Source organism: Physcomitrium patens, chromosome 10 (genome assembly GCF_059467195.1).
Source record: "Physcomitrium patens ecotype Gransden chromosome 10, ASM5946719v1, whole genome shotgun sequence".
Taxonomy (NCBI): domain Eukaryota; kingdom Viridiplantae; phylum Streptophyta; class Bryopsida; order Funariales; family Funariaceae; genus Physcomitrium; species Physcomitrium patens.
In genome coordinates, this window is record NC_143419.1 from 2,792,094 (window position 1) to 2,813,210 (window position 21,117).

At 44.0% G+C, this 21,117-nt stretch overlaps 4 protein-coding genes and 1 long non-coding RNA gene across 9 annotated transcripts; 1 reads left to right on the plus strand and 4 right to left on the minus strand.

Moving 5' to 3' along the window:
* Nucleotides 1–1,208: 1,208 nt before the first annotated feature.
* LOC149988203 (uncharacterized) lies at nt 1,209–2,808 on the minus strand. Its single transcript, XR_016504958.1, has 3 exons — nt 2,622–2,808; nt 2,163–2,491; nt 1,209–1,587 (listed from the first exon to the last, which is right to left on the minus strand). It is a non-coding gene; the product is annotated as an uncharacterized LOC149988203 (long non-coding RNA).
* Nucleotides 2,809–2,941: 133 nt separating this feature from the next.
* On the minus strand, nt 2,942–4,120 carry LOC141045840 (uncharacterized). Of its 2 annotated transcripts, none has more exons than XM_073536669.2 (3): nt 3,950–4,120; nt 3,527–3,670; nt 2,942–3,147 (listed from the first exon to the last, which is right to left on the minus strand). In XM_073536669.2, exons 1-3 carry the CDS (start codon nt 4,118–4,120, stop codon nt 3,088–3,090), a joined length of 375 nt encoding a protein of 124 aa, XP_073392770.1. In that variant the 3' UTR covers nt 2,942–3,087. The 2 variants fall into 2 exon arrangements, with proteins under 2 accessions (XP_073392770.1, XP_073392771.1); XM_073536670.2 differs by having other exon boundaries at nt 2,961–3,134.
* Nucleotides 4,121–4,126: 6 nt separating this feature from the next.
* Nucleotides 4,127–8,535, minus strand: LOC112287356 (uncharacterized). 2 transcript variants are annotated; one of them, XM_024530286.3, is made up of 10 exons: nt 8,070–8,535; nt 7,821–7,913; nt 7,052–7,213; nt 6,711–6,781; nt 6,538–6,595; nt 6,211–6,384; nt 5,977–6,061; nt 5,777–5,836; nt 5,474–5,547; nt 4,127–4,440 (listed from the first exon to the last, which is right to left on the minus strand). In XM_024530286.3, exons 1-10 carry the CDS (start codon nt 8,310–8,312, stop codon nt 4,318–4,320), a joined length of 1,143 nt encoding a protein of 380 aa, XP_024386054.1. In that variant the 5' UTR covers nt 8,313–8,535; the 3' UTR covers nt 4,127–4,317. The 2 variants fall into 2 exon arrangements, with proteins under 2 accessions (XP_024386054.1, XP_090109556.1); XM_090253430.1 differs by lacking the exon at nt 4,127–4,440 and adding an exon at nt 5,068–5,269.
* A 2,576-nt stretch (nt 8,536–11,111) lies between these two features.
* Nucleotides 11,112–13,392, plus strand: LOC112287355 (amino acid transporter AVT6E). Its single transcript, XM_024530285.3, has 2 exons — nt 11,112–11,745; nt 11,883–13,392. Exons 1-2 carry the CDS (start codon nt 11,565–11,567, stop codon nt 13,259–13,261), a joined length of 1,560 nt encoding a protein of 519 aa, XP_024386053.1. The 5' UTR covers nt 11,112–11,564; the 3' UTR covers nt 13,262–13,392.
* Nucleotides 13,269–20,994, minus strand: LOC112287354 (uncharacterized). 3 transcript variants are annotated; one of them, XM_024530284.3, is made up of 8 exons: nt 19,487–20,993; nt 18,835–18,876; nt 18,419–18,692; nt 18,211–18,275; nt 15,981–18,019; nt 14,997–15,828; nt 14,675–14,867; nt 13,269–14,419 (listed from the first exon to the last, which is right to left on the minus strand). In XM_024530284.3, exons 3-8 carry the CDS (start codon nt 18,561–18,563, stop codon nt 13,605–13,607), a joined length of 4,089 nt encoding a protein of 1,362 aa, XP_024386052.1. In that variant the 5' UTR covers nt 18,564–18,692; nt 18,835–18,876; nt 19,487–20,993; the 3' UTR covers nt 13,269–13,604. The 3 variants fall into 3 exon arrangements, with proteins under 3 accessions (XP_024386052.1, XP_024386051.1, XP_073393073.1); XM_024530283.3 differs by having other exon boundaries at nt 19,194–20,993; XM_073536972.2 differs by lacking the exon at nt 18,835–18,876 and having other exon boundaries at nt 19,487–20,994.
* Nucleotides 20,995–21,117: the final 123 nt, after the last annotated feature.

Sequence of the window (21,117 nt, forward strand, 5' to 3'; positions counted from 1 at the left end):
GATTTTTTTTTAATTGTTTGCCACATTTGGAGATCTACAGGAATATAGAAGTACATATCTTATAATTTTTAAAAAAAATCTCTAGAAGATTAAGTTCTTCAAGGATATTCGATAATTAAATTAAGATATTTTTTAATTGATCTTTTTTATATAAAAAAATAGTATAGCAATAAATCATAATTTTTATAAATATTTTATAGGTCATTTGAGCACAATATGAAATTAATAAAATATTTATGAAATAAATTAATACTTGTTTATTTTTATTAAATTTTGGCAATACCTTATCATTTAAAGCTCTCACAAGATACTTCTTAGGTATTCTTCTATCCTAGATTACTATCTATATTTATTGATGGAAAAGATCAAATAATTTAGATATGAGATACTATTATTGTCACTATACAAATTGCAAATACTATCTTTATTAATGTTTTATCAAGTGCATTAACTAATATGTATTTAATTTCTATTACTTGGATTTACAACTTGGTTCATTATGCATATTCCACCTCTTCTATTTACCATAATCAAGCCTAGAATTAGGATAATTCATCAGTTTTAATTTTACATTCTTAATGTATAAAGGCTGGATTTTATTACCAAAATTTTAAAAAATATATGACATTTTTTAGTATTACTGACATTTTGTATATATGTTCCTACATTAAAAGTGGCTGATTTTACAAAAAATACCAACCTTGTGTGTTTATTAAACATTTTGTCTTAGAATATCTTCCTAGAATTAATACTTTTGTTAAATTGTATTGATGTTAAATTAATTGTTTATTTTTAATAATGTTTAGGCTATTTATAAACCATCTGTATTCTCATTATATACCTGAAGTTAAAGAATACACAATATTAAATATACTTTAAATTTAAATGAAAGTTTCAACTTTTTTTTTTAATAAAACAAATCACTTGTGCAAATTTCAACCATGGTGTTAAAAATCAGCTTTTTGAAATAAAAAAAATACTTTGTGTATGATTTTTTTGGCTCACTTTATGAAATATTATCACCTAAATTAATGTTTTCTAATTAAATATATTTATGAAGTTATACTCTAAAACATTTCAAATTTGTAAATGGATAATGAATTTATATTATACTTTTTTGAAAAACTAAAACTTCTCCACGATCACAAATGAAGATTAAAAATAACCATTCATGGACATATCATTATATGATATACTTCAATCAACACTGCAAGAAAAGAAACGGACCCATTACATTGCACACAATATCACCTCCAGTAATCGCTGTTTTACTATATATTTTGTTCATCTAGGTCGTGTTACTTCTTAACTCAACAGAGCAGCAGAATCCACTGTTTTCAAAATTGGCTTTAGTTAAGACTCTCTATAGCTTATCCTCTTGCTAGCATGTATAAGAAGCAAGGAAAGACTTGCGTGAAAAATCCTTAAATGAGAACATTCTGGAGCTCACTGGAAGGCAACAAATGCACTGATATCAGAGGGCTAATGCAGATTCTCACATAAAGTTGCAGTTTTCTGTTGCTGCAGTCACGAACAACGCCGAAGGCTGTGTCGAAAGCTCATCGTCCTCCCATGTGGGTAGTTCAGCTGGCAGCACAAAACGGTGGCCCAAACATGAGGTTAGTCACAGCACCCAGCTTGCAAATTAACTCCATCGCCACCCGAGCAAAGCAAGATATTCCAAAAAGACACTACTAGTGTCAGAGACTAGAGTGGTGGTCACGGAAGCTGAGGGATGATGTGGAGTTCTGTGTGGAGGTCCCGAACTCGGGGTGCTCTTCAGTGGCCAGTGCCAGCTTCAAAAACAGTGGGCTGTTCATTTTCTCCATTGCCTGGCATGGAACTGTTTCTAAGACTAAACTAAATTACCTGACAAATTCTACCTTTCTGCAACGTTCTGAAATGTTGGCGAACCTGCGTTTCTTCTCACACTGAGCTGATTTTTAGCATTATAGCTTGCTATCACGTTCTACGGAACTGACAGATCGAAGAGGGCTTAAAGCAATAATAGCCCTTGTAAAAATGTACAGATTAATGCTAAAAATGAGGGAGGCATGTTACAAACACCCTTATAATAGGACTTTCGTTTGCTAAGGCTTTTCTAGCACTGTAACCGGAGCAAAAGTCGATATCCATGATTTATAGTAGCTATGAAGGCTTACCTCCACAGAAGCGCGCTTGGCTAGTCCTTGAGAAGTTGACCTGTAGGTCTAGTTTGGAGAACAAAGCGAAACCGCAAAAGTGCGCAAACCAGATCAACCATGGGTTGTCAGAAGCCCTTGTAGAGACGTGCAGTGCATGGAGGTCTCAGCTTCAGTACTGGAAATTCTTAACCTGGTTCACCACGGGCTCCAGCGGACCGCAGGGAACGCAGACCAAGAGCAGCAGCAACGCAGATAGGGCGCCAAAGAAAGATGGAAGGGCCCACATGCCGACGGCTTGGTCTACAACTTCTTGGGTTTGCTCCATCAAAGCGGGCGCTATGGCGGTACTGACGATCAGAAACACAAGAAGCGAGAAAATGAAGAAGAGAAGCATGATTCCAAATCAAACAGCGCTCAAATCAAATCCCCCTCACGAGTCACAAATCAAGCGCAATCAACTGAGGCTCGGCTTCTCACAGAGACGTCGTAGCAGTGTCGGAACCCGTGTCGGAAGACACCATACCCCCAGAAACACCAGGTTTGGAAAAAAGAACTGCGAAGGAGACTTGACATGAGATAATGCTTTCAACTTCTGGGAAAGTCCTTTTCTGTGGCACACAATTGAATAGAACCTGCCTCCTCTGCGTCAGGCTGCATGTGTCCTCTCCACCAAAAGCGACTGATGGGGACCTGCTTCAGCCTTGGCCTACAAGTGAGTACATTCCTGTACACCTTATCAACAACCTCACTGCGGGCTCCTCATGACCCAGTCCTGTTCAGTGTCCTGATCGACTGCCTAATTAGCTCAGGGATTAGCGAGTTTCAAAACCTTAAAACACGACATTCGAGTTTTATACGAGGCGCTTAGTGCATAACCCATGAGGCAATCCCAACGCAGAGATGGGTGTGGGCAGCTTTATCTCGGGGATGGTGCTCACAAAACTTAATTCTTCAGTATCAGTCCATCCGCATATCCGATCTGTGGCCAATCTGCAACAGTACGCTGGTAGAGAGTACATTAAACCCATAATCTCCAAGTGGAGCGATTGGTGGCCAGATCATGCAGCCCAATGACTCTGTCAACACTAATCTCGTACAACCTGGAATGTTTAAAAGTCTGTTTGGTTTAAGAGTCTGTAACTAGGCTGTGGAGTATGAGAGAGAGAGAGAGAAAGAGACTAATGGTGTAGTTCACCAGGAGTCCACAATTATACTGGAACGTAGAGAATCGAGCATCGACTACGGAAGTCAAGGAAATAGACGTTTTGAAATTCGAGTGCCATCTAAAATGCGTAGAAATGCATGCTGCAAAGGGCTACACCAGCCGACTCCATCACAGGTAGAAACAGTGTCCGTGGCTAAAAAAACAAGAATCGACTCACCTTGAGACCGCAGTATAATACAGCTTTGTGGTAGACGTGCAGAGAACAGCGTTGAAATCCTTCAGAAGGGTCCACCCTGACCATACTGTTGTGGAAGTAGCTCCAGTCCGTATTAGTGAACTGTAATAGTCTACAATGGATTACCTACAACACTGCCATTGCGTCAGCACTGTGACTTGTACCCCTACATTGCACTAGGTACGTAAGTACGGGTTATTCGATTGTTGAGAGTGCTCAAATTGCACGAGGCTGCCTGTTCATAAAGCGTGACGTACTGTAAAGTAACCTTGATGATCCATCCGCCCTGCTGTCATCGGTTTTCTTTACAAGTTTTAAGAGCATAACTGCAACTCAACACTCCATCCAGTATTGGCAGAGACGATGACTATAGTTGTGCAGAGTATAGATTTGACCAGGCAGTACCTTGCAGCCCAAGAAATAAATCGATGTATTCAACGAGCTCCGCATCTTTGGATTGCTCAGAAATGCATTTTGAAACATTTGAGGAGCTCCTTGCAGAGGTGGGATATATTGTAGTAGGTGTACACGTGAGAAAAAGGATTTCACAAGGAAATGCATCACTCCATTGGACATGTCATGCAAAGAGAAACCCCTTGGATGACGAGGATATAGTTGACCAGAAAAGCCAAAAATTTAGAGTTCACAATTGCTGATAAGAGCTGCAAACCGTAGGCAATTGTGTTTCAAAAAAGGAAGAGCATGTAGCTGATCAGCCAGACTCAAAATGTATCTAACCCCAAGTTGCAAGTCGACTACAACACTCCTCTCCACTAATTCTCGAGCACAACTGTGCCCTGAAATACTCTCTTCGCAGGGCCGGTCATGTAGATGTGGTTGTCCGATTCTCTCCACTCAATTTCCAGCGGACCACCGGGCAGATCAACTGTGCACCTCTGCAACATTAAAAACCAAAGCAATTTTACGTAAATACACAATCACCCATTATAAAAGAAGAAAAAGATTCAAGTGCACTACGTATATAAATACACATTATCCAAGTTTTAAATCCTAATGCCGCACACGACCAAAAACTGCCTACAACTTTTTGCTTCCAATTTATTTACGTTTCTCGTGATTAGTGAATCGAATTATAATTCGATTACAATTGAGTAATTCATATTTGAGACACTACAGATTTGAGATGCCCTGTCATGTGCAATTCCTATCAATGAAAACAAATGACCAATAAATGGAAGCATGTCCCCAGTTTTCTAAGTGTTAAAAACTAACTGTACGCAGTGCCAAGTCCTTGTCAGAGGCACAGTCCTGGGCCAACGACACACGCATTACCTATCCCAAAATTGGTAACGATAGCAGATCTAGACCCCATGCACTAACAACATGTGCGGAGGAAAACATTGGAACATAGGTACAAACACAACACAACTTAGCACAAGACGGAGGGGAGGGGACCGAGAAGAAGCAAATATAGTGTTCCTCTATACCCAACGTAAACACCTACTTCTAAAAGAATACAACTGCAATTTAATCTTTGATTGATAAAATTGAACTGCGTTAAATACTTTAATAATATATCGTTCCAGAAAATAATGTCAATTCATAGAAGTTAATACTGTATTTATAATGGTATTTCCTAAACATATTCGAACTAATTTTAAAATTTTTAAAAATGTATAACATAATTATTATGACAGCATACAAGTAATCTAAAAATAACAATCTATGACTTTCTCCTCCACGAGAAAGTTGAATGAGTATCATCTGGAAAAGGCAAAATCATCTACACCATTAGGGGATTAAGGGATCTGGAATAAGCATTGAAATGAACCAACGTGGCTTAAACGAAGCAATAAGAATTAACCAGAGCCATTTTCAACAAATTAGGAACACCACTGTCATCCAAGAACAAGATACACAAGATGATTCATCTAGCTCAAGATTGCATTACAGGACACACGAACTCACCCTTTCGGCGCGACCTTCCTTCACTGCAGCAACAACTACCGCACAAGCTCCAGTTCCACAGGCCTGAGTAGCACCTGTCCATGAAAAGACAAACAAGATTAATCAAGTGATAGTAGCAGGCTGAGGTTGAGATCTATAACATGTACTAGACAATGATGGAAAGGCCAACAAGATTCTGTTATATAAACAACCGCAATGGTTGTTGAACTGTTGTATGCTATTGTAGATATATAGGAAAGAGATAAACACGCCTGGCGTCGTAGGCGTCGTAAAAGCAATTAAAACATGTAAGGAAAGCCATACCGGCGCCCCGTTCCCACACGCGCATTTTGAGGTGATTACGAGAGAAGACCTCAACAAACTCTGAAATAGCACAACCCAAGATTCATATAAGCTTACATAGATCAGCTCTACACCATCTACAGCTTTATTCAGTCGAACAATAGGTGAAAAAACAATCTACCAAAGTGCTCTAGCAAATTTTCTGAACATTCCTTGCGTACCTGTGTTTGTTCTCGCAGGAAACACTTCGTGGTGCTCAAATAGAGGTCCAATTTGCTCCAAAGGAAGTGCATCAACATTCAACCCCTATTATACACAGCATATAACATAAGTACACACCACTAGAAGTCAAGTTAATTTAACACTCAGCTCAAATCATTATTTTTATGCGGAGTAATAATAATGATGATGATGACGATACTATAACATACTGAAGCTACGAGTAAAACCCTTACCTCTCCTCCTTCCTGTCCGAAGGTGATAGCGTGAGGATTGCCCATGCTAACACACGTCATCAGCCACGTCTTTCCATCCACATCCAACGGTGCTTTGACAACCTCCCCTTGAGGAGCAAGCTTAGTTGGAATCTGAGGTGCTTCCAGTATAGGAGGTCCCATATCCACGCAGACCTGTGTAGCATAGTGTATAATAAGTACAAAAATTATTCACAGAAAACTATACAAAGAAGCGGTTGGACTACAAGAAGGGACTTGGCACTCCCAAGATTGAATTTGACTCTGAAGGACGATGCCATATAAGACCACAGTGTGAAAGTTGCACACCTGTCCGTCTTCCCGCAATTCAAGAATCATGTGGCCTGCGAGAGTGAGGACTTTGTAACTGCGAACTCAAAACGCACGTGAATTTAATGAGCTCAACAACATGCTTAAATGTCAAAGTAGAGGATGGAATGCAAGAGATAAATCCCCAGTGTGAAAGCTGAAACGGGAAATACCTCCTGGGTGCTGATGCCTGCTCAAGGTCAGCAAGATACTTGGCGAAACAGCGAATTCCATTGCCACACATCTGCTTGCAAAAAGCACGCAATTGTGACTAGCGCATCTTTGATTGCATTTCTTGACCAGAAAAAACTCGATATTATCACCTAGACCTAACCAAATCACGAGAGCATTGTCCACAATCAAGACTCCACAACCAATGAAGATCATCTGAAAGTAATGGAGCATGAGTTTACTCAACGTCCAATAGATTCAACACAAAGGAACGGAAACGAGCAAGATGGCTGAAGAGAAGTCACTCAAGGCATGAGTTGCAGCGAAGCGGAATATGTCTCACCTCTGGTTCAGAACCGTCAGAGTTGTAGATTCGCATTTGATAATCTTCCCCGTCCCGCATGACAAAGATGACACCATCGCCACCAATGCCGAGATGGCGGTCACACAAGCGAACAGCCTCTGCCGCAGTTATGATCGGTTCCGAAAAATCGAGGTTGTTGACCTGCAATTATTATGAACATTAGCCTACTCGATGATAAATCCATTCTCACCACATAACTCCCCTGTCCCCATGGGAAAAAATCTGGGACAAAAATGGAGAGAAAGATAGTAGGTGACTTGGTAGAAGCCGTTCCGTATATTTGTGCACTGCTGAGGCACGATATCTCTCTCCCTCTCGCTCCTTTCACATAAATAAATTTAAAAAAAAAAAAAAAAAAAAAAAAAAGACCAGACCAGACCAGACCAGACCAGACCAAACCAAACCCTAACAACGTGCGTACATCATCATCCTAGTCAAATGACGGAAGCTTAGGCTGCTAGAATCTCCAAGTCCGAAATCCGAAAGTTGTGAGACGTGATACAGGAGGATACGCAACTACACATTTTGATTTCAAAGAATACGAGGAACGCATTGAGTCCGTGAGCCTCGAACACTAGAACGAGCTTCAAGGTTCCAGTTCCCCGTACAATTGCATTACAGGCGACTGCCACACCGAATAATGTCTCAAAGTATCGCCCTAACGCATGGAAACCTTGAACTACGTTCCAGATAAAAAACATAAACCAGAATTTCTGCAAATGGATACACGACTGCAGAAAATGCTCACCATGATGAAGTCATTGCCGATACCTTGGTACTTCACAAACTCCAACGTTCTCTTCGACTCTTTTACCATACCTCCATCGAAAGAGCCGAAAACCTACACTTCAAAAGAATAATCAAAATTCATCAAATCAGATGCAAATGCTTCACCACACGAAAGAAGAACAAAACCCTGAAATCAGCTAAAAAAGACCGAAACTCGAGCCACCTAAGCTCCAAACCCGCAAATAACCAACCCAAAACCGAAGCTCACGTTCTCCAACCGATTCTCCGTCTTCACACCGCCACCCGCAGCCCTGGTCTCAGTGAACAAATCCGTGCCAAACCCACCCGACGCGTCCAAATTGGCTCTGGCACCCCACAGCAGCAGCGACCTGCGGGTGGCCAGCCGCTGCGCTCTCGTCCCAGAGGGCTTCCCAGGCAGGAACGACGAGCAGTCACCGAATCCGCTCGTCGCCCTTCTGTTGCCAATCAAAAGCTGATTCTGCAGCGCCATGCTCCTCCTTGCAAACCTTAAAACAAAAAACCCTCTGAAACTTGGCAAAACCTCGCAAAATCTCACACAGTAAGAAGCTCTGAAGTGCAATTCACAGTGGCCACAGGCTCTACTGCAATGTGAGCGGGGAATTGGGATTGGACACAAGCGGCGAGATTCGTGCTACGGCCCCTCCGAATGCGCGAACGCAGAAATAGAGAGAGTGAGAGAATGTGGAGCGGGGGCTCCAGATTCGGGAAGCACCCTCTGCACCTCCCCAGCCATTCATACTCTCTCCCTCTCTCACTCGGGCACTGGGAGCCCCTTCCCATGCCCTAATTCGCCCGCACCGCATTTGGATTTCTTCTTTAATATTTTTTGAATTTTTGAATTCCACGTGGGCACTTGGAGGTGCTCGGCCGAGCTCTTAAACGTCTGCCTTGGTACTCACGTTTGCCAGGTTTTAACTGAAATGTGGTAATTGGGACTTCTTCTTACTTATGTTTCGTTCTATTTTTAAAAAAAATTGTCTGATCTTTTTTCTAAAACAAGAGGGAATGATTTTTAAGCCGTGTGATTGTGGAGTATTTCTATTGTTGTTCTGGGTTGCGTGAAATGGTCCGATGTATGATGACAATGTTGAAGAAGAGGTCGACTTTGTCTGTTGAACGTGTTCTTGTTTGCATTTAGAATATTAAGTCCCTGCCAGTTTTGTTGATGTTATTCTCTTTGTTGCAAGTTGTGTCAATTTTTTTGGGATTCAGAATGATGTTTGAATGATTGGGTATTGTACATTTCAGATTTGAATGCATTATCTGCTCTTCAAAAGTAAATCTTGAAAATAAGTAATGTTATTTGTTTGGAATCTCAAATGCTTTTTTCATATTATGCTTTGTACAAGTTTACGTTTTTTATGTGTTCATGATAATTTGCTACAGACATCATCAGTCTTCTTGGAATTGTATACACATAAAAGAAAAAACACAAGCAGATCTTAAGTGACATTGCTAAGGTTTTGAATTGCAATAGTGTTGCCTTTACAAAAAAGAAAAAAGAAAAAGAAAACCAATGCAAATTTTAACTGTTTTAATTTATTCAAAGAAATACACAAAGAATAACCATGCATTATCAATCTTAAAAATGCACTCTTGGTATGTTAATTTATAATGAATATAGTAAACTCATATACTTACACTTTCTGATTTTTTTTTTATGAAATTAAATCCGTTAGAAAGTTTTTTCAATCTGCTACATTTCATGTCGTTCAATCGTTTGAACGTGGCTTTGGGACTTCTACAGAAAAAAATATGAAGAAATTTTTAAAGTTTCTAGACAATATTAATAGTTGATTACCATTCTCAGTAATTGTTACCGTCAATGCATACTTTTCATTTTATGTCACTTTCACTTTCACTTTTACTTAAGTTAAAACAATTTGCCTTCCATCCAAGAGAGCATGCTCTCTGCATGCAGGGGGTGCCACCAACTTCGTAAATATCAATGTCCTCAAAATTATTGTCCAAGAGCTCAAGATCACCATCAAAATATTCATCCACTGCACATCCATATACTACATCCATCCATCCAGCCAGCCAGCTCACGTGTTTGCAATCCAGGGTGGACTTTCATGGAACCGTACGTGGCCTCCAGCAGGTTCCAGGATCTTGATTTACTATTATCTGTGGATGTACGAGTAGATGTGGTTGAATCCACATCTAGGGATGAAACTCGTCTCACGTGGTTCCTACAGTCTTTATCATCCAAAGTGAACCTTGCTGGATGGGACCAACACGACCTAGGACAGTTTTTCATCCGTAAGCCATTAAAAACGGTGACAACGAAGCCCAGGTTGTTGTGTCCCATGATGTTGCCCTTGCTCTTCAAGGTCCGGAGGTCCAGCTGACGTGGAGATGACGTGGAACTAGATCGAGGTTTCTAGGAACCTAGGTCAGAAAATGCTTCTTGTCCACGCTTCTTAAAACTACTGGTCGTCAAACCCAACCAAGGACACGGGCCTCCGAATTAGGGCTCTGCCTTTGGAGGCGGTCTTCAATTAGGGTTTCACATTTGATCAACAGCAATCAACAAGGTAGGCTCTTTTGGATACTGTTTGGAAGGACGAATTTTCAATTCAAAAGGTGTATGGTTCTTGACGTCACCCAAATTCACTCGGTTTTGTTGGCCAGGAAAGGGAATTTCATCCATGTTCTTTATGCAATTTTGATTCATATTGCTATGATATTGTAGCCTTGAAAGGTGAATGAGATGTCTCCAATTTTTGGACTCTGCACGGACAGTCTCTTGTCTAATATCAAAGGTCCAGTAGCGTTTGACCGACGGCTCTTGCTTGACAATCTTAACTCTATTATTCATTTTCCATAAAGATCACTCTACCCCCCCCCTAAAAAGTAAAGAAAAATGAAAAAGAAAAAAGCAAGTGATACCGATTTATGGCTACAAGTGTAAACCATGCTACTATTTAACTTCTTCAAAACATACATGGGATATCATTTCAATGCTCCTAAACCGGATACCCGATTTGGAAACGAAAAATTTCCCAATCGGAATAGAATAATAGAAAAAGGCTGAGGAGAAAAGTAAAAGTTGGAGGTGACGGGCGACAGAAAGGGACAGCAAGGGACGACTCGCTGTACCCGCGGAAGCCAGAAAAGGACGACGTGGTAACCACGTCATCCCTGACCCACTTGCCAAAGGGGCCCACTGGTGGAGTGGCAATAGGAGACGGACGGTATTAGGGGGTGCCCACCTTTACCACGCGGGCTTCGGAGCGTCGGAGTTCGTAGTCTATCTTTAGTTCGAAATATTTCCTCGCGACCTGCGGTTTATTGATCAGTCGGCTAGTTTCTAGGCGCTGACGATTTGCAGTTACCCGGTCGCTGTTAGCTTTCATTCAATGTGTTTTTGTTCTATTCTCAGAATTTGAGTTTGGTTTCGGTCATCTCGCATTGTTTGTGCGGTTCGTCCTGGAATTGGGTCGCGTCCGAGATCGGGAATGCTGGAGTGAGTTTGCAAGGTGGGCGAAGGGATCTGCGTTGGGAATCCACCACGGCGAATCAACCTGAGAAGGGTTGGTTCGATCCGTCCACTGGGGCGTGGAAATTTTGGAGGCGGAAGGGAGGCTGGATGCGAGAACACTGCGGGAGCGATTGGGGATGAGCTAGTGGGGATAGTGATTGATTGACCACGACGAGGTTGCAAGCAATCACGAGAAACCGTTATGTAGATTGGGTGAATGCACCAACGTGATCAGGTATGCAAACTCCCTCCCAACCCCACTCACTGGACACGAAGCAGAAGTGGGTGGAGCTTCAATCCTACGACACTGTCGACCTCAGTTCCCCTTCCCCGCAGCTCCTCTCGCATCATGGCATCCCTGTTCAACACACCGCCGATACTTCTCTTCATGTTCATTCGGATTTGCCACTCGAATCAGGTTAGCCCTTAAAATCCCTCTCCTAGACACCTTCCAATGCATTTACCACCTACTCCTGTTGCAATTTCCTCTTTTAAAAAAACAAAAAATAAAAAATCACCAAGTTGCTCCAATCGTCGAGTAACATCTGATTTTAGGACCACGCGATCTCGAAAATGGAAGCCACAAATTGCCGGTAAGCGAGGAGCATCCTCTTCTCGTGCGCGGTGCGGCGTCGTCAGACGCCGCGGAAGATGAGCAGCTGGGGAGCTATGGCGACGAAATCGCCACGGCGGACGTTGGGAGTGCGGTGTTCAACCTGGCGACGACCATTATCGGGGCCGGGATCATGGCCCTCCCAGCTGCCATGCGAGTCCTGGGTGTGCCGTTGGGATTGCTGGCAATTTTCGTGATGGGACTGTTGTCGGAGATTTCGATTGAGATGCTGGTGCACCACCTGACGCTCACGAAGTTGTGGACGTTCGGGGACTTAGTCGGGGATGCCGTGGGATGGGCGGGGCGGATGCTTGCGCAGCTGTGCATTCTCATCAACAATGCCGGGGTGTTGATTGTGTATCTAATCATCATGGGCGATGTGTTATCCGGGTCAGAGAACCACGAGGGCTTGTTCGAGGGATGGGCAGGAGCTGGCTGGTGGAATAATCGAAAGGTTGTGGTTGGGGTGACGATGGTTTGTGTTCTGGCACCTTTGTCGAGCTTGAGGCGGATCGACTCACTGAAATTTTCGTCTGCCGTGTCAGTGGCGCTGGCGGTCGTTTTCGTGGTGCTATCCTCAGGGATTGCGATCGCAAAGATGGCAGCCGGGAAGCTGGAAGTGCCCCGGATGCTGCCTTCGTTTGCGTCTAAGCGTGCGATTTTGGAGCTTTTGACGGTGATCCCCATCATGTCGAACGCATTCGTGTGCCACTTCAATGTTCCGTCGATTTACTTGGAGCTCCGAGAAAGGTCTCCCGCGAAGATGTTCAAAGTGGGTCGCATCACGGCCGTGCTGTGTGTGTTGGTGTACAGCGCCACTGCGCTGTCGGGGTACCTTATGTTCGGGGACTTGACAAACTCCGATGTGCTCGCGAACTTTGACACGGATTTGGGAATTCCGTTCAGCCGGTTGCTGAACGATGCCATCCGCATCGGCTACGTGCTTCATCTCATGCTTGTGTTCCCCGTCATCCACTTTTCTCTGCGCCAGACGATCGACGCGGTTTTGTTCCCCAAGGCGCCTCCCCTACCGGAGAGTAAGTATAGGTTTCCAATCATTACTGTCTTTCTCCTTGCGTTGATATTCGTAGGGTCGATGCTGATCCCCAACATTTGGGTTGCGTTTGAGTTCACGGGCGCCACCACGGGACTCTCTTTAGGTTTCATTTTTCCGGCTCTTGTTGTGATTAGGTCAAATATCAAGAGGGGCAAGCACGCCCATGAGAATCTGCCGCTCGCCTGGACGATGGTTGTGATGGCAGTTATCGTTAGTTTCATAGGAATTGGTACGCAGATTTACAAAGTTACATCTGGTCAATGAGGCTTAGGAATCCAAAACTCATGCACTCAGGCTATATATTCTTTGGAATTTTATAATTCCCAGTGGTAATGGAAACTTTGCATATCACGCGCTGTGTCTGCCGTGGTTGACTTGACTATCATTCTTTAAAACGCCTTTTGCGTGTGTACTTGGCACAATCCCAAAGCGCTACAAAATTCACACACGCCCTTTTCGGATACGGATTCGTAAAATCTAGAACCTCTAGCGTATCTCTAGTGCCGAGGATGATCACGCACGCTGTGGTTGGGTTTCGGGTTTGAATAAATTCGACAACATTACATTGTAACAGTTCTTGTTGAATAGAGGTTTGGGCAAAAAAAATTCAGAATGCAAACAATTGTCTCCTAGTTGCAGCCTCAATTGGGAGGTTGTGGAACGGATTCGGGGGTAGCAGTGCTCGCAAATCTCTAACGGCATCTTCCATCAAGTCGCCGAGTATCATTCCCTCCATGTCTACGCCGATCGTTTCCCACTCCGCATTGTAGTTCGACCATTGCTGTCCTTGATTCCTGAGCAGGTCTTTGTGCAGCAATCTGTGGACTGTGTCGCAGACGTCTTCCAATGGTGGAGCGCGTTCGATGTCGTGCAGCTCTATCCAGAGCTTTTCTACTAGCTGCTTGCCCTTGGGCTTTGGGTACACTGTTTCGTGGGGAAATCCTGTGTAAAGCATGAGGTTTGATTGTGATTCCAGAATTCTGTCCATGATCTCTTCTAGGCAGTCGAGCAAGAGGATAGGGTCATGTCCTTGGAGTACTTCGTTGCTTTGAAGGCATTGCAGCAGGTTTCCGCTGCAAATTTTCGTGTCTGTAAACTCGTAGGAGCTTTGTTTCGTCAGGGAATTCGCAGAGACGCATTGAGATCCGCAGTCAGCTCCACCTTGTGACGAGGTCATAAAGCTCTCGGTAAATATCTTTTCTTTGTCTGGCCCTGCAGTTCTGAAATAGGATTGGAACTTGCAAAGAAGGTTTTCAGTTGCCGTATTCTCAGATTGAGCTTTTAGACCTGCAGCGCACTTGCTGAATAGCTCGTCGAAGTTTACATTCGCTTCAATCCATGCAGAAGCATCGTTGCTTTGAAGGCAGTCCTCTGAATCCCTGGCTCCATAACATTGGTCGTCCCTGTGTACGTTGACAGAATCTGCAGAGAAACCAAATGCTTTATACCTTCAATACCATACACTAAATTGAACCATGTGATAATTCTTGATGAAATGTTTGGCACTGGAGATCCTTCCGTCACTCAATTTATAAAGCATTAAAAAACCAATCAATTATCGTCACATTTTTTATTTTTTAAAAATTTATTTTCCAATACAAGATCTGTTGCAGCAGGCAAATCAATTGACACCTGATTCAGGTTCATGCAATTCTATGTTTGGGAGCAGAAACTAACCTTGTAATAGAGGAGTGCTCTGCTTAGGAGAGCTTGGGCTTGGCGTGAGCTGGTCTTCTAGAGCACTGTTGTGCAGCACAGAGATGGGGCTTGGTCTGTCAAGTCCTCCAGTTTGATTGTCATCCAATTGGACGTTCTTCAGTATATCACCTCGGGGTGGCGTCAGTTCTTCAATAGCTAGGGTCTCTACCTCCTTTTTCATGCAAAACAAAATGGAAAATTCACACCTTATTTCATCAGCATCTGGTTGTAAATCTCTTTCTCACAAGTTGGTCAACGAGCACTAGAAAAGGCTCTGGATAATACCACTCAGAAGACGCACCTGTGATAGCAGCCGAGGATTAGCCTGAACAGGGACACAAGCTCCAGGCTGCGAGGGCCCTGTACTACTATCTCTGTCATGGTCGATAATGGAGGCATTTTCAATTCTCTGGATTGCTGGCGGTGACCGTCTTATATATACAATGGGTTCCTTCAATCTCCCCGGCTTTGGGCTTATCTCCAAACCAGGTTTAGAGTCTGAGAAATGTCCTGGAGCAGTCCCAGATAGAGGCAGATCTGAGTTATCAGATGTGTTAAGAGTGGCTGCTTCTGCTGTTGATGAACCGTTGACGCTCGAGCGTTCTCTGGGTGCTGGTGGTTCCACCCCATTTGATTGCTTCAATTTTGATTGCACAGAGATAGTTTCTTTGGTAATAGATTTCTCGTCATTGACTGACGCTGGTTTGTCCTTCAAGTTGACCCTAGCAGTAGACCTTCTCATCAAAGTGTCTCTTCTCGGTAACTGCGCCTTGGGATGAGCTGGGTACAAGGCTCTGCTGTCTTTCTGACCTCTTGCAAGAGGTTTCCTACCTATTTCATCTGCATCACGGAAGTCCCTGCTGAAAGAATTTCTAGGGAACAGGGGGCGACCATCATGAGGTGAGCGTATCTCCTGCTTCCTTCGTGTGTGTGGTGATGGATTTTTGGAGCTTTGATTATGCTGTCTCAAAGTAGTGCGCATCTTCCTCGACTCATGAACCTTCTCTGGCTTGCCATTCTGTGTAGCACTGGAAGGGTCCGTTTCACAATCGGTCTCCAAAGTACTTCCTGAATGAGCATTTCGAGTTGTTGTGGCTACTACCTCTCTGGATTTTTCGGGCTTTGTCGCTCGCCTGCAAAATCCCAAAACATATTATAAAATGAAAGGCAAGAAAGATACAGATCCTGGTTTTCAATAGGTAATCGTGTATTGTAGGAATACAGACTATAAGAAGATTAGGACAAGATTCAGTTTTAAGTAATCGACATCGTGTAACGTGCTTACCTCCGAACACTCTCTGCACTTATAGCGGAACACGCCTCTTTGTCGTTCGAAGTGCTGGAGGTTGTCTTCACATGCCGAACTTGAAAGGTGCCTGTTTTTGCAACCTGTGACCCTGCATTCCCAATGGCCCTCATCATCAGAATGTCATCCTCAGATTGAAATCTGGCACGCTCCGCCATATTTAACCCGTTGTTGTCGCAGTTCTCCGTAAGCTGGTCCTGCTTTTGACTGACAGAATTGGGATAAAATAAATGTTCTTGATTCTTTGCACTAGTGGATAACTTCGAAGCTTGGATCACGTCGGTCTGCTGATGCTGTCCCAAGTCAAGCTCCGGTATTAGCTGCACTTCTCCGGCTATCGTCTTGTCCGATGGTAGCTTCTCCCCCTTCGACTGCTTGCGCCGGGAAATTTTAAGCAGCGTCCTGGGGCGCATTGCCTCTAAAATCTTCCAAAATGTTTTCTTCTTATGATCAGACCGTTTCATGAGCGTCTTAGGAGCCACACTGGCGTTTAGATCTTGAATATTGGGATCTTCAAGCTGTGGTGAGGAGCTGCCATGGTTTTCTTCTTGCTGCCTAGGATCTGCATGATGAACCGACCAATCCTGGTCTTCCTGCTCGCATGGATTGAATGAGTTCGTAGTTGGGTGTTCGTAATCTCTGTCTTCCTCGCAGCAGCAGCCGCAGAGTCTTTCCTCTATTTTATATTGAGCTGGATAATTGTGCTGATGACACGCTCCCTGTCGATAATACTCTGAAGGCGGTTGAAGGCTTTGAACAACATATTTTTTCGGCCGGCATGGTGGGGGTGGTGAAGACGACTTTATCTTCTGAACTCGTGGATCAAATTGCACGAGCCCTCGGAAGAATTTGTCTCCTCTAGAACTCGCATCCGGAACTTTTGGCAAAGAAACCTTTACTTGCTGATTAGAGCTCGGAATCTCCTCCAAACCCATCAAACGACCAACGATGCTAGAAACTTTGCGATGCTCCTTGCTGTTAACTTTACTAACGAGAATCTGTTCATGGTCACATATCTGGTGAGGGAACCCGATCAGATTTTTTTCATTGGAATTGTGAGATTGATCTAGGCCCCATCTGTCTTCTTCTGCACCTGCCAGAAATGGCCGCAGCGACTCTCTGAAGTCAGCCGCTCCCGGCGACTCCTTGAAGCTGCAATCCTTGTGAATAGAATTCGAATCCGGTGACGCGAGGACGTGCTTGTGTGGACCGATGGAAGCAAAAGTACAACGGTCCCTGGGCATAGAGCGCACATGAGGACTTTCTTTCTTCACTTCGACTCTTCCTTCTGGTAATATATGACGGCTGACTACGCCTTCGCTATTTCCTGAAAACCTGCGGAACGATTTGGCACTTCCATCTGAAACATTCTGCGGATCCATCTCTTTGGTGAAACTTTTGCGAGGTGGACTTGAGCTCCTGAGCCCCTCCTTCCAGTGAACAAGCTCCTTGGGTTCGTACCTTCCAAAAATGGAGGGAGAGCGGGGCAAGTCAGCTGCTTTTCGTCTCCCATCTACTCTTTTATCTAGAGGCCGTTGGAATTTTTTTGAATAGCTGTGGTGATGACCGTCACCGAGTAACCGGGCTGTGTTAGTCTTGGTTATATCTCTCGGGCGCTCGCTTTCATTGTGTGAAGATCCACGTACAATATTATCCCTGGTATCTGAGGAAGACTCCGATGCACCCATGCTCACGAGCCTTGGACTTGCCGGGATTGTCTTGCGGGGAAGCTTTCTGTACTCTCTTTGGTCCAAATCGGAGCGGCGCCGAGGATCCGCTGCAAAGATTGCAGCTGCTCGTAATGATTCATTATAGTAAAATTCTATGGCATCCATTTTGCTCTCGGAATGAGCAGTCTTCTCTTGTGGTTGGCCATTAGTCTCTTGCGAAGGGCCAAATTCTGTGAGAGTTCGTGTGGGGGTAGAAGCCAAGTCACTGATGTCGGAGTGTGACCTATAATGCTGCTTCGTAGACTGGGGGAAGTTCATGAAAGGCCCATGTGATTTACAGTCACTCATCTGCATAAAAAATCAGCACTTCAACTTCCAAGCTGCTTGATGGAACGTTGTATGAGTGAGATCAACCCAGTATAAGTAGGTCATTCATACACACGCACATTTCTGGTTTCAATGAGATGACGCAATGGGACAGAGATAAATAGTGAAGCTATGCGAAAACCTGAGAGGATTGACCGTGGAGGTTCACTTACGTTGGGGAAATGATGGTCGTGGCTACGCGACTGAATATCTGTTTCAGCTTCCAGCTGGAGTTGACCTGCTTGCAACAGCGACGTGTTGCTTGTCAGTAACTGCATTGCAACTTGTGTCTTAAAAACTTTACACATCTTTAAAGCATTGAAGTGACTGAAGACTGAAGAAACGATGATTCATAGGTGGATGAGGTTTCAATTCTCCTACCGCTGTCGATGCCGATCCGAGTCGAGCTGTAACGGTGGCCCATGCAGGCCGGATGGCCTTCAAAAAGTTGAAAGATCCCCGTCATACAGCCCAATGCTTGTCCTAGTGGATGATGCCCTCGAAGAGACTCGTTTGGAGCTGGCATGATCACTTGATGCTGGCTAGCGCCAAAATGTGGTACCAATTCTTGAGACGATCGAACTTGTTGTACGGTCTGCAGTCATCTTCCAACTGCGCATCTCGAAGGTCTTCTGGTCCCTAGCATGTCGACAATCTGCAGCACCACTTCAACTTTCTATTATTAGCTGATCGGCATTCGAGAATGTGCCTCAACACACCACTCTTTTGTAGTTTACAAGGATTTCACACATTGGGGATGGTTTTTTGGTTGAGAGTGAATGCGAAAACAATCCTACCTCTTCGATTAAAGTTCTGATTTGACAAGCTTCACACGCGTTCTGCAGAACCATGAAAAATGCTAGCTGAGTGCGGCATCCATGACAGCAACTCCACCGAGATGATTTCAATTCAGCATGTAAAGAAATCAATTACCAGAGAAACTGAACTAAGCACGGGAACTTGTGAGAATGATCACACGAGAAACTAAAAAACTTTTCGAAGTTCGATAAAAATCTCGAACAAAAAAACTTCAAACCCTTTATTAGATAACTAATCTGCGAAGAGAATTGACGAATTGGAAGAAAGAGCGGGAAGGTCCGAATCGCTTCTTGAATGCACTAAATGGACATTTGCATGTCTCAGTCATCATCGCTACCTTCTGTAGAGCAGAGAGCTTGAATTCATTACAAGGTTTTTCGTCGAAATTTGAAGCAGAAGATTGCAGAGGGGTTGAAAGACTAGATTTCGAACACCACCGGTTGACACCACAAATGACAAGCGGTACTCAAGCGCGTGAAGGATCTGATCGCTGAAAACTCAAACTAAAAGAGCACACTGCGATGAGCTTAAGATGCACATTCACTGCCGACAAACCCAAGCTACTCGGACGATGCGCTTGCACGAAATGCAGCTGCAAATGTGGGTTCTAAACAACGTTGCAACACTCACCACATTCATGCCACTCGCCAGCTGGAATGAACACACATTCACCTCAGCCTCCCTTCGTCCCCTCAGAAGCTATCAACAACGAATTTATCACACATCCCTACAATCCCTCAACGTCTCCACGAGCTCGATTATGACTCCAAACCTCTTCTCTCTTTTCCTCTCCCACTATTTTTTTTTTTTTTTTTTTTTTTTTTTTTCTCTCTCTCGTTACCCAACTACTGCACCATCTCTTCATGCCCATAACATCCAGCACTGATCCGCTGTTGAGTTAAACACCTCACGAGAAGACGTCGGTAGCCCACATGATCTGTTACCAGTGCTTTGGTACTGCCATCTGCAGCTGCTCCCTATCGCCTCCTCCATGTTCTTCTGCAACCAAATTGGGCCCCTCCTCTCATACTCCACCTCTCTACTCCCTACAAAACACAACATCCAGCACATAGATCCAACCCTACGCTTCCGTCACATGAATCTCTACTATTGCCTCCCCCAGTTCTGGGCGCCATCATTCGGGCCTTGAATCTGGGGTGTCACAATTCCAATGGCCTTGTACACATGATTGCGTGCGAGCGGGACAACACTGTCAGCGAGTGGGCTTCGTTGTCGCCTTTGTAGCAGCAGCCTCGGGTCCGCATCGAACGCAGCTACTTCTCCACCCAGTCAGTAGGTTTGTAACTGAACCCACTGAGTTCGGTAGGTGTGTATGCTGTTTCATGATGCCCCTCTCTGTGCTATTCAGTTTTCCCCTCGGAAACGCAACGCGGCGCTGCTGCTCAACCTGCAGCCTCCATCACCTCAAGGAAGTGAATCCGTTTTTTACCCATTCTCACGCTAAAATTCACCGCTGCTAGCCGCACATGAGAACTGCCTTTTCATGCGTCTTTTCACGCTGTCATGGGTCTCATCTTCACCTCATGGAGTCGTCACAGGCGCAGAAACTGAATGCACCAAGGAGACTCCACCAGCGAAGCTTGACACAAAAGCTGAATAGCAGATTCTGTGACAGCGTGCTGTGAATGAATACCCACAAGACGAGGCATTGTACTTCCACAACGGCGACATTTGTACCGAAACTTGAATGCATGAGGCACCAGGTGCGAAACCGGAAGAATTTTGAGGCGCCGATGCCTTTCAGAGCCAACGCAGACGGCACAATTTTTCAACAACAGCTCAGAGAGAGGGCTGCCACCTTTTCAGTCACCGTGGGCACCTTGTACTAAAAACAGCTTTGCAAATCTACTAACAAAGACATGCATCTGCACCCCTGTTTACAATTAATGCATTCAAATTGCTGCAATACTGTACTGGCTTGCAGTGTGAAAAAGAAGCCCCTTTTTCAAAAATTCAAAAATTCAAAAAAATGAGGAAGAAGAAAAACTGGGGTGAAACAATACTTCCTGAAAAAGGCTAACAAACGTCTGATTTCTATGATATTGTCCAGCACCCTCAATGATGGATGCAACAGATGTGACAACAACCTGTGATAATGGTGTACCCATGGCTGCTGGTCTTTTTTTGCTTTTTACACACTGAAAGTTACCTTGTATCAGAAAGTGAATAATCAGAACAATAAAATAAACAAAATATGCAAAACTGGAAACCCAAAACGAAATAAAAATAAAAATAGGGTT

Bases quoted from the DNA above. Each gene is read 5' to 3' on its own strand.
- LOC141045840 (XM_073536669.2), bottom strand. From the start codon at position 4,120: ATGTCCAATGGAGTGATGCATTTCCTTGTGAAATCCTTTTTCTCACGT. The intron at 3,671-3,949 runs GTACTGCCTGGT...GCAGTGTTGTAG, and splicing joins TTTATTTCTTGGGCTGCAAG to GTAATCCATTGTAGACTATT. The intron at 3,148-3,526 runs GTGAGTCGATTC...ACTCTCTACCAG, and splicing joins TATTATACTGCGGTCTCAAG to CGTACTGTTGCAGATTGGCC.
- LOC112287355 (XM_024530285.3), top strand. From the start codon at position 11,565: ATGCAAACTCCCTCCCAACCCCACTCACTGGACACGAAGCAGAAGTGG. The intron at 11,746-11,882 runs GTTAGCCCTTAA...ATCTGATTTTAG, and splicing joins GGATTTGCCACTCGAATCAG to GACCACGCGATCTCGAAAAT.
- LOC112287354 (XM_073536972.2), bottom strand. From the start codon at position 18,563: ATGCCAGCTCCAAACGAGTCTCTTCGAGGGCATCATCCACTAGGACAA. The intron at 18,276-18,418 runs GTAGGAGAATTG...TGTTGCAAGCAG, and splicing joins TCGGATCGGCATCGACAGCG to GTCAACTCCAGCTGGAAGCT. The intron at 14,420-14,674 runs GTTAGTTTCTGC...GTTTCTCTGCAG, and splicing joins GAGCACTCCTCTATTACAAG to ATTCTGTCAACGTACACAGG.
- LOC112287356 (XM_090253430.1), bottom strand. From the start codon at position 8,312: ATGGCGCTGCAGAATCAGCTTTTGATTGGCAACAGAAGGGCGACGAGC. The intron at 7,914-8,069 runs GTGAGCTTCGGT...TTTGAAGTGTAG, and splicing joins CGGAGAATCGGTTGGAGAAC to GTTTTCGGCTCTTTCGATGG. The intron at 6,385-6,537 runs GTGTGCAACTTT...TATGCTACACAG, and splicing joins AATTGCGGGAAGACGGACAG to GTCTGCGTGGATATGGGACC.